The sequence below is a fragment of the Tachypleus tridentatus genome, chromosome 4 (genome assembly GCF_004210375.1).
Source record: "Tachypleus tridentatus isolate NWPU-2018 chromosome 4, ASM421037v1, whole genome shotgun sequence".
NCBI lineage: Eukaryota > Metazoa > Arthropoda > Merostomata > Xiphosura > Limulidae > Tachypleus > Tachypleus tridentatus.
Genome location: NC_134828.1, coordinates 68262285 through 68274703, shown reverse-complemented (window position 1 = coordinate 68274703; position 12419 = coordinate 68262285). Strand labels below are relative to the sequence as shown.

Below are 12419 nucleotides of genomic sequence, written 5' to 3'. Positions count from 1 at the left end.
TATAAAATAGACATTTGTGATGTGTGAGATAATTCTTTCTATGTATAATAGAATATTTTTATGTGGGGTTTTAATTTTTCCCAGTTCTATGTTTTGTGCATTTTCTGTATTTTGGAGGGAAAAGTGATGAAACTGGGATTTCTACAGATTAGCTAAAGCTAGTGTACTGTATTAAACTGCAATGTATTATGTATATAGTGTAAATGTATTCTAAAAATGAATGTGAAGCCTTTTAAATTAAATGTTGCATTTTATTTTTATATCATGTTAACACCATTGTGATTTTTTTTCCAGCTTAAAGACTATGTAATGACTACGTATATTAAAGTGTCTCACACCCTTTTCAAATAATAGAAACTGTAAACTGATAGTTTCATCTAAACATTTTTTAAGGCTTAATAATACTTTGTTTATATTTCTGAGCATAAAAAAATATGTAGCTGTGAATTTAAAGTTTTGAGTGTCTATAAATTGTATGTTTTTAAATAATCTAAACCTGATTTTTTTTTGCTTTATTGCAAGTTTTAAAACTTCAGAAATAAATTACTTTATGATATAGTTTTATTTACTGATTGTCCATAATACTGTTATCACTATTACCTATAGCATGGCATTGTATGAGCAGTACTATACTAGTAATTTTTGTTGTTGTTAAAATTGTGAAACTCTCTCCACTTAGTTTAACTCTGGTAGATGGTAGTTGCACCTAGTTCTATTTTCCTGTACCTCACAAGTCCACCAGTGGCTTAACAGTATGCTTGAGGACTTGCAACATTAAAATTCAAGGCACAGTTTCCAAGGCAGATGCACACAGTGGATATAGTGTATTGCATAACATTGCTCTAAAAGAAACCTATACCTAGAAATAGCTCTACTTTGCTTCTAATTTTTTAACCCTTTTTTCAATTAAAAGTCTTAAACTATTAGACTCCTTTTAACATTGGGTGAGTGGAGTGGATAAAATGGGAAACATGACAGCTTTAATAATTGACTAAATGTTCTGATGAAAGTTGTTCTAAGCATATGACATTTGCAACTTATAACTTTACAATTTTTAAATATCATAATCTATTCACTAGCAAACATTATTAGCATATAAAAAAGAAATCAGCATTCTTAGTATGAAATGTTATGTTCTAAAAACTCTTGGAGTAAAAGACAGAGACTACTCGTGTTAAATCTTATGTGTAGGTCAAATGCTAGCATTTTGATGTATCAAATTTTACTCTTAGGCTTGGCATGGTAAAGTGGTGTGGGTGCTCAACTCATAATCTGAGAGTTGTAGGTTCAAATCCTCATCACACCAAACATGCTTGCCCTTTTACCTGATGATATGTTATAATGTGACAGTCAATCCCACTATTCATTGGTAAAAAAGTAGCACAAGAGTTGGGCTATAAACCATCTATATACATGTACTATACATTATAGAACAAAACTTCTATAGGGATCTGAGAAAAAATAAAATACAATCCTTCTAAAACGTTTGTGTATTTTGAGTTGTTAGTGCTGTTTGGTTTATATTATGTACAAAATCTGTGTGTTTGTTACAGGTACAACAAACGTGTGTCAGAAATCAAAGATGCATATAATTTTGCTCTTCAGAACTCGTAAGTCAGTTTTACAAACAGTAATTTTATTGTATTTGTAATATTACTTTTTGTTTATCATATACAAAAAAGTAATGATTAAAGTAACGTGCTGTGAAAATGCTGCTGATAAAGCAATTTGTTTGTCTTATAGAAATGTAAAATTTTGAGATTTTTTACTTGTATAACATTCTTTCAAATTATGTCTTGAAGTACATTGATAAATGTAGAATTGTTGTAGATTGTATACAATGTTTTATATTACAGAATATTTATTTTATAATCATGAGAAACAGATACCACTTGTACCTGTTTGTTCTATTTTAGTGGACATATGCATAAAGAGAGAAGAAAGTTTTTGAGGACAGCTTTAAAAGAACTGGGTCTGATATTTACAGACCAGCCAGGGCTTCTAGGACCAAAGGTTTTTTTTTTTTTCCTTATGTATTTTGTAACTCTTAATATGGCAAAAAGTTCTTAACTAAAAAATGGAACTTGATGCATAATTTTGTCTAACACTTAAGCCTGCTGGTAACTTGGTGTGGATTGTATAGTAACCCCATTTTAGTGTTGTGAGTTTATTAAGGTAATATAATGTATGGAGTTTGGTGTTATAAGTACAAATTCACCTTTGCTTATATTTTCCCTAAGGCTTTATTGGTATTTGTGGGTCTTTCATTTGCAAGAGACGAGGTGCTATGGTTAGTTCGACATTGTGATAACCCTCCTCCACGCCAAGGACGGGTCAGACCTCAGACTGAAGATTTGCTTGATCGACAACTCCCTGAATTACTCTTCCATATTGAAGAACTACGAGGTATTTATTTTCTTAAGTTTTTCTCTATGATTTCATAATGTTTTATTTCCTTGTTATTAAGTGATATATTTAAAAAAATTAGCATGCAGTTTTCCAGTTGATTGTTGATTTCATATTACAATTTTTTTATATTAAATGAGTATTACAGGTATTGCTACGTAAATGAGTTATAGCTTTTAACTAATAAAAAAGCTATTCATATTTCTGCCAACTCATTCATTAACATGACATACAGACTGAACTGATTATTTGGTTCCTTAAGGCTGTTCTTGCACGCTAACCTTTGAAAAAAGTAAAAATTTAAACTTACCCTTTTTTTCCTGAAATCATAGATTCTCCATTAAAACTGCTGTAAAGTGCTGATCTCCTTTACAGCTAATGGCAACTCATTCCATGAACCAGTCCTTTTAAAAAAACTTTTAAGCTGAATCTAATTTGTTTTCTTCAAACCAAAAATGAGTCCTTTTGTTCTAGCATTTTCAGATTATTGCACAAATAATTCAGTGGTTTTTATTTTGACTTCCAAAATAAACTTGTAATATTCGATTATATTGCATCTTACTTTTTTACTGAAGAGAAAAAAGTAATATCTTAACCTTTGCAGTGAAATAACTCTTTCATCCCAGAAATCATCCTAGTAGTTCTCTGAACCCTTATTAGATAAGGAAACAAAAACTAGCATTTTTAAAGAGAAGCCTACCAGTGAATATTTCCAGAAATAATTATTACTTTTGACTCATAAACAATACATGAAATTGAAATATTAGCTTTACAACCAGCAATACAGCACTTGTTCATTATTTTGAGTTTCATATCCAAAAATGTCCAAGTTCTTTTTTTCATCCACTTTGTATGTGTGATTAGAAGTGTTATAATCCAAGCGTAATTATAGGCCATGTATCAAATTAGTTAATCCATGGTGTATCTTATCAAAAGTTATATAAGTACATCAAATCAACATTCTATTAATCATCCAGATAGCAAGCAACATCTTTGAAAAAATAAGGTAACAGATTATCTAAGGAAGATCTCCCTTTGGCAAAACTGTGTTTGCTTCCTGGTGCTTTATTTAAAAGCTCACCCATCTCATAGTATTCAAAAACTTTGATATATTTTAGTAAATGCTAATGATATTGCTTCTCATAATGCCCTTTAGATTTTCTAATTTCTTTTGCATTTTTTTCAACTTCCTAAACATACGGTACTTATCCCTGATTTTCTCCTATAAGTATTTAGTAAGACACTTTATATATTTCTCTTGATCTTGTATAATGACCTCAAAATTGGCTTGATGGAAATTGGGAACTACCTATTTCATATATTTAATTAGGTGGCCAGTTGAAAACTCTTTCCTTGCAACACTTTGTTATAATCCATAAAGAATTGGCCTCTTGGCTACAATTTTGTTGTCTTCAATCCCAACAGGTTGTAATTCATCCCTTGCACACAAAAACTCCCCAACTCCATATTTACAAGATTCTGTCACATCTGAGTAATGCCTAACCTGAAATTTCAAAATAACTCCAATCATCAGTGTCTACAAATCTAAATTCCACCATTTTGTTTGTAATACTCCTGATATTAGAATAATATTAACTATGCTTGTTCTTGTAACTGTTATGTTTTTATTCAAATCTGACAGACTTTCCTTAAAACTGTTATTTAACTTGTTCTCTAAATCTTTCATTTCCTAACTTATTGCCATAACTACCCCATGAATTTATTTACTTCCACTTTTCATCACACTGTGCAAATTAAGTTTAAACTATGTTTAATGAATATTTCTAGAGCTTCCTATATAACCTGTTTAACTGGAGTCTATTTATAATATATAATTACCCCTTACCCTGTCAACTATCCCACAGGTCCAACCAACCTATGTTACTTCCAAGCACATCTTCTATAATCTATGTGTAATTAGTTATTGTTGTTTTTCATGCAATAACTGTTCTCTATGACTCTCTTGTTTATCATAGATGTATTGGCTCATAGACAGATTTAAACACTTGTGGTAGACATGTTTCCTCAGGCACACTTGTTACAAATGTAACTAATACAGATCACTTGTCTTCATATTAATCAAACATTATCTGTAAAAAGTCTTAAATGATCTTAATTCTTTAACTCTCATTTCATTGCATTCACTTCAGGCTGCCTTATTTATTCTATATTTTGTGACTTGTGCAGCCATCTTCATGTCAGAGAAACCAGTAGGTTGTTTTCTGAATGCACATCTGTGAATTACTATAATTATGGATCATGCTAAACTTGGCACACACAATTTTAACAAAGCTGATCAGTGTGCCATAGTTATGTTGCTGTAATATTAGATTGTTTAAATCATATGAATTGTTTTTGTGTTTTCATCATTTTAAGGAGTGCAAGAGTAGGCAAAAATGAATTCATAACCAGTGCACTGAAAACTTGGAATAGAACAATTGCTAACAATTTTTCGAATTAAAAGTTTGTTACAATGAATTTTGCTCTTTTTACTTGTGCATGTGCACATACACACATGCATATTTTAGAGAAAAATTAATACTGATAAAGTTAAGTAAACAGAATCAAAAGGAAGGACTGCATTAAAAACGGCAAATCCAAACAAACTTGGTCGTTTTTAGGTTATAATAAACTAGTGTGTGTGTAAAATATAAAAACACACATGAGTGTATAAAATAACATAAGCCTTACCCTCCTGATGTTAACTATGGCATTAATCATTTTTTAATTAGTTCTGTCATAATACTGTATTTCTGTATGTATTTTCTCATTTCAGCATTAATTCGTAAGTACAACCAGGTGATCCAAAGATACTATGTTCAGTACCTCTCTAGTTATTATTCTGTAGCATTGGACCAAATGATTCAGGTAAATGTCATCATTTGTTATTAATTGGTCAATCAATGAAATATTTCTGTTGCTTTTTATATAATTTTAGATAATATTCTATTTGTGCTTAGTACATCTTGGTTGTTTTAATTAGTCAAACAACAAAACATTTCCGTTTAGACAGTAGTTTGGTTGTACTTGATCCATTTTATGAATAAATCCATTTTTTCTGATATTTTCGATTTATTTGGCTAATGAGTGAAACAAATCATATTTCAAAATTTGTTATATACAGAATGTTCCAGTGATGCCTGAGGAGGACACCGTTATCTTGTCATCAATTTGCAACTCCATCTCAACAATTTCTGTTAAACAAGGTACTGCATAACAATTAAACAGAAAAGTGTCAGTAGTACTCCTCAATTTTAAGAATTTTGTTGTAGTCTTCTGACTGATGTATTTTAGTCAGTATACACTGCTGGCCAAAATCTTTATGCCAATGAGCATAAAGAAAAAATATGCATTTTGCATTGTTAGACTCAACAACTTATTTGAGTAGAGCTTCGAAAAATAAAAATAAGAAAAAGGAAAATAAAAATAAAAATTTTTTTAGCATTTAATAGGGAAAATGTGAACACTATAAAATTAACCTAAATACTAGCTGGTCAAAAGTTTAAGACCATACCAAAAAGAAGCCCTAAACAGGGTAGGAAATGCCCAACAAGAGGTTTCACTAGTAAGTTGCATAGTTGTCATTGTGAATAACTTCAAACATTCGCTTTGGCATCGTCGCTATAAACGTTTACAGAAGGCTGGCTGGAATGTTATTCCAAGTAGTGAAGATGGTTTCACAAACATCGTGCACTGTTTGGAATTGACGTCCATTTCTATAGACTTCCCTTGCCATCGACCCCCAAACATTTTCAGTGGGGTTCAATTGGGGCAAACATGCTGGATGGTCTAAAGGAATCACGTTATTTGCCATGAAAAAATCCTTTGTCCTGCAGGCATTGTGGATTGCAGCATTGTCCTGCTGAAAGATCCAGTCATTTCCACACAAGTGAGGGCCTTCAGTCAATAAGGATGCTCTCTCCAACATGCCAATGTAGCTAGCTGCTGTTTGATGCCCCTGTATAACCTGAAGCTCCATTGTTTCATGGAAAGAGAAAGCACTCCAGATCATGATAGAACCTCCTCCAATGTGTCGTGTAGAAAATGTCTCCAGTGGGATATCCTTATCATACCAGTAATGTTGGAAGCCATTTGGACCATCCAGGTTAAATTTTTTCTCATCAGAGAACTAAACCTTCATCCACTTTTCTACGTCCCATGTTTGGTGATTCTCAGCAAAGTGTAATTGAGCTGTTTTGTGGTGTGGAAGAAGGCGTGGCCTTTAAAGACATTTACAGTTTTTAAAGCCTTTCTCTCGTAGATGTCTTCTTATTGTTCTTGCGCTGCATTTTGCATTCCTAAGGGCCTTAATCTGGTTCAACAATCGGCTGGTGTCTTGCTGGATGACCCATTGAATCCTCCTGCTCAACTCTGGTGAAATTTTCTTGGGCCGACCACTTGAAATTCTCGTTTTTTATCCCTCAGGGTCTTTTAAGAAATTTGCAACAGCTGTTTTACTACACCCAATCTCACCAGCGATGGCACGTTGAGAGAGACCTTGCTTTTGCAGCTCAACAATTCTGCCACGTTCAAACTCTGTCAATGTTTTAGCCTTTGCTAAGTTTTTACCCAATTTAACACAGGAGGTGTCAGTAAGAAATGTTGACAATGCTAATGCTTGAACACAAATGACTAAATTTCGTTACGTGTTTACCAATTAACACTTCATTTCAGTATGGTCTTAAACTTGTAACCTGCTGGTATTTAGGCTAATTTCACAGTGTTCACATTTTCCCTATTAAATTCTGAAAAGGTTTTTTCTTTTTATTTTCTCTTTTCTTATTTTCATCTTTTGAAACTCTACTCAAGGAAGTGGTCGAGTCTAACAACTCAAAATGCATATTTTTTCTTGATATTCATTGGCCTTAAGAGTTTGGCCAGCAGTGTAATATCTGTATATTAAGTGATTAGTCTTCAAACAACTTTTGTTTTTTTTTACATTGAGTAAAATACTTGGAAACATTATCATAAACACTGAAACTTAATAGTGTGAAAACAACGTTATACAACTTGTTTGTTTCAGTAACTTGTATTCTTTTGTTATAAAAATGTTTTTATGTTGGGAGATGAGTATGTCACTTTTTATAGCTTATTTAAATTTCACAAACTTCTGTTGGGAAGATATGCCATGTTACATTTAGTTATATTTACTAGCTCAATCGTGTGTTTTGTTTTAATCATCAAACTGAATTATTTTTTAAACTTTTTTGCACATAAGGATTATAATTTTAATGAGTATTATTATTGAAGTTATATTACAGATAATTATCATTTGTTACCTGAACTGGTAAAATATGTATGAAAACAGTCTTGCATTAGAAAAATAGCAGCTGAACAGCAACTGGTTGGAATTAAGCATAACAGCATAAAACATAGAAAGCAATAAAACCTATGTATATTTTATTGACAAACTTGGAGGTAATTGTGACTGTTTTTTTTTCATTGTAAAAACATTTAAATTCAGTTAAGAAAAATAAGAATCTGTTAAACTCTGAAAACTTGTGAGTTCTTAGAAACAGCAAATGGCCCAGCATGGCCAGGTGGATTAAGGCATTTGGCTCGTAATCTGAGGGACGTGGGTTTGAATCCCCATTACACCAAACATGCTTGCCCTTTCAGCAGTGGGAGCATTATAATGTGACAATCATTACTCTTTTACTATTCATTAGTAAAAGAGTAGCCCAAGAGTTGGCAGTGGGTGGTGATGACTAGCTGCCTTCCCTCTAGTCTTACACTGCTAAATTAGGGACAGCTAGTGCAGATAGCCCTTGAGTAGCTGTGTGCAAAATTCAAAAAACAAAAAAAAGAGAAACAGCAAAGAAATAAAACATTTCTAAAGATGCTGATAATATTTATTTCTCAAATTATTATTTTTTACATTATCACAACAATAGTTATGTGAATCAAATAGTCATAAGAACTATTTTGCTTTTGATAATGCTATATTTGTAATGACATTGCTTCCTTTAAATGGTGCTGAAATGTTTTACAATTACTTCAGTCAATATTTAAACTGTTACAAATGATTTTTCAGTTATAAGAATGGGAAAGGAAAAATGTTATAAATGACTGAAGAACATAAAGAAACCAAACATTTTAATCAGGTTTGATGAAAACTCATAAATCTATTCTGGTTAAAACTCAAATATAGACCTTGCTGATTTTCTCCTGCATTAATGTACATTTCATGTTGATTTTAAATGGTGAAATTCAAATGACTTCAAATTTATAACTAAAGTAACTTATGTCTGACTAACTAAAACATTTGAGTAGTTTCTAAATAAAAGGTAAAGATCATTCTGCAGGCATATGAAATGAGAAAAGTTACACCTTATTTGTTGTTTTTTTTAACCAAAGTGGAAGAAAATGAACTTTTTGAATTCCGAGGACTGCGGCTTGATTGGTTTAGGTTGCAGGTAGGTAAATTTTGTTTTAAAATATCCCCCCCCCCCAAACAAAGATTTTCACACCTTGGTTGAGGACCTTACACTTAATAATTTAGTAGAAACTTTAAGTAATTGAGATTCATAGGTACTTTATTTTTACTACAGTTTATCCTTTGAAAAATAAATTCAATTCTCAACAACAATGCATAGTCACATTTATTGCAATAAAATAATTTGCTGAAAGTTTTGTTTTGGCTGGTGTAAGGGAAGCTTCAAAAGCAATATTTATGCATGTACTGAGGTCCCCCAAGGTTTTCTCACTGACACCCTAGTTTTAGGTACCATTTATTTATTGAGTAATATATTGGCATTATTTTTTTAGATTTACTTTTGAAAGAGCATGACAACTGTTTGTCTTCTTTTTATATTACTTATTTTTGAGCAGTATAATTTTGCCCCCCAAAATATTTTTATAGATAAAATTTTACATTTGTATTTATTTTATTCAGAACTTTTATTTAGTAGGACTTGTTTTGTGTATACTTCTAGAAATGTGTTTAATTGATCTGATTACTCTCTTTTTTAAATAGTTTTCATGTCTTGTATATTATTTTGATATATCAAAATAAATCCAGACTGTGCACCTGGTGGCTCATTGACAAGTCTGAAGGTTAATAATGCTAAAATCAGGTTTCAGTACTTAGATTGTCAGAGTACAGATAGCCCATTGTGTAGCTTTGCAATTAACAGATAAACAAAAATTCTGAATATCAAAAACAAATTTATTTTACATATTTTTAAAATGAGATCTATTATAGGTTTCACTGTGATGAAGTTTAAGTTTTGTATAAATATTCCTATTTTTGACTGATTGATTTTGTAGGATTCTAATATTCTGTGAAATAGAAGTTTTTGATCATTGTTTTTCTTACAGGCATTTTTATTTAGTCTTTACATTTAAACATTACAACATTAATGATTTCTGTTGTCAACTGTTGTTTTAGCCATCTTATTTACAACTATGAATAGATTAAAAACTACCAACATAAATATATTTTTGTTTAGGCTGACTGCAACGTCAGCAAAGTACCCTTTGAATTTCCATAACATTTGAGACTTGTCTGAACTTTTGAATACAATAGTTTTCTACACAAAATTAATGATCTGTTTGGATGATAAAAAAAAAAAGCATGTAAACATGAATATAATTTATTTTAGGCTTACTGCAGTGTCAGCAAATATCCTTTAAACTTCCATGACATTCGAGATTTGGCTGTCCTATTGAATACAATAGTTTTCCACACTAAGTTAGTGGACTATTTGGATGAGCTTCTTATTGAAACTTCAGATCTTTCTATCTTCTGGTAAGTTTAAGAAAATATCCAAAGGTAATGACCAGCTTTTCCTTCCAGTAGATTTAATATGAGTGTATGCACGTCATTTTACCAAACATTTTAAGTCGTTTTTAGTCTTTCTGAAATAGCTTGCAACGCTTAAGTACCCTAAAATAAGAAATTGGTTATATCTTGAGAATTATTAACTGCTACTCAGATCTAGACATCTTAGACTTTTTGATTTTTGTCCACTCTCATTCAGTAGCCTTGGAAATTTTACTAATTAACTTAGTATTCTATCAGGTTGTCCCTTAAGTAATGTCCGATTTTAGGTTCAGAAGAAGAGAAAGGATTTCAAACACTTTTAATATTATTGTATGTTCCATCGTTATTAATTACTAACTGCCAACAATTCATGAGTTTCTAAATACCACTTCTATAAAATTTTTGGGGTTTGGAGGAAAAGAATGTAGACAGGATAGTTTTGACATCTTCATGTGTTCCAAGCTCTTTTCCATCAAGATAATTCTGCTAACTTTGGAATAGATGACAATCAGATGGAGCAAGGTCTTGAGAATAAGGAGGATATGGAAGTTTTTCACAGTCTAGCTCGTTAGTCTTTGCACATGTGATTCTTGCTGAAAGGGGCAATGCATTATCCTGGTGCAACATAACACCTTTACGATTGATCAAAGTAGGCCTCTTTTCTTTCAGTGCAACATTCAAGCACTCTAACAGTTAACAATAGAAGTCTGATGTAATCTTTACATTGAGTGACAGCAACAATAAATCACACCAACAATATCCCACCAAATGCTTAACAAGACTTTCTCAGGGTGGAGGTCCAATTTGGTCCAGTTTTATCTGCCCTGAGCCATTGTTTGCAGTGCTTAGCATTTTAATAATATATCTATTTTTCATCTCCAGTCACTAACCTGTGCAAAAAAGGTGAGTTATATTCACAAGAATGCAGAGAAGTGCAAATGTCCACTCTTGCTCTACAGTTGGTTTCTATCAAGTCATGGGGGACCCATTTTCCAAGTTTTGACATATTTTCAAATTGTTGCAAATGATTGTGAACTGTTGAGTGGGTTGAATTAAGTTTCTGTGCTAGTTCTTCAACTGTTACAACACAATCTTCATCAAGTGCAGCCAGCAACGAGTCATCATTAAACTCGACAGAACGACCTGAACTTGACACATCACTTAAGCTGTAGTCACCTGATCTGAACTTCTGAAACCACCTTCGACATTTTCTTTCATTGAGAGACTCTGCACCATAAAAATCTGGAATGTTTTATGTAGTTTCTGCTGCAGTATTCCCTTTTTTAAACATACAAAGCATTACATGCCTAATGTGCTCCTCAGACACATCCATTTTCATAAGGCTTTATTTGATTAATGATTTGAAAAAGTGGAGTTGGGTTAGTTTCTTTTTATACATGTCCTACCACATGTTTTAGTCATTAAAGCATTCTACCAAGACAGATATGGTGATGCACTTTGTGTTTTCAGATATTACTTATGGGATAACCTGATGCTAACGTCACACAAGTAGTTAATCAATACAAATGATCAGTAGCCATTGAACTTTATACAAAAAGAGGGGTAATAAGCACTCCACTTTTACTATGAACTGCTGAAAACCTCTTTTATAATGCTTGGTTTATCAGTATAAATATATAGATAATACTTAATAACTGTTATTTATAATTCAGTTTCGCCAATTTCAAAAATGGTGCACCAGTTTAAATGTACTTAGATATAATGTTTGACGAATGGAGTTTTATTAACATAGGTAAATATTTTTATGATAATTGATTTAATAAATTATTTATAACACCTCCATTTGTAGGTCTAAAGTACAATAAAATATTTAACGGATGTTATTTTCATGTTCTCATTATCAAGCTTATAAAACTACCTTATTAAAACACATTTTATGATATGTTGGTCATAATATGTATTAAGAAAAATGTTTCCAGGTGTTGATATTGATAATACATATAGTTGTACTCTTAAGAAATGGTAATTTTGGCTGGTAGTAAAACATCTTATTATAAATTAAAATTACTAAATAACTATTTTTGCAAGTTAGTGAAACAACCCCTGTTAACCTTCTCTTTTGTGAATTAATTAAAGGTCTGTACATATGTCTCATTAATATAACATGGTAGTTTTGTAGTACATACCAAGTTGGAAATATGATACAGACTACGAATAAGGACAGAGAATTGAGTGACACTATTGTTAAATTAATTCCATGATGTTTTTCTAACATCCATTTTTATAG

The 12419-nt window shown here is 31.6% G+C and overlaps 1 protein-coding gene across 4 annotated transcripts in view; it reads left to right on the top strand.

The window, feature by feature from the left end:
• The window catches only part of Hem (Nck associated protein 1 Hem), a 79016-nt gene that overhangs the window by 29102 nt on the left and 37495 nt on the right, over positions 1-12419 (top strand). For all 4 annotated transcript variants that reach the window (XM_076499116.1, XM_076499113.1, XM_076499115.1 and 1 more), the window contains exons 10-16: positions 1554-1610; positions 1917-2013; positions 2241-2406; positions 5183-5274; positions 5531-5612; positions 8764-8822; positions 10011-10156. In XM_076499116.1, coding sequence (XP_076355231.1) covers positions 1554-1610; positions 1917-2013; positions 2241-2406; positions 5183-5274; positions 5531-5612; positions 8764-8822; positions 10011-10156 — 699 coding nt within the window. The remainder of the gene's footprint in view (positions 1-1553; positions 1611-1916; positions 2014-2240; positions 2407-5182; positions 5275-5530; positions 5613-8763; positions 8823-10010; positions 10157-12419) is intronic.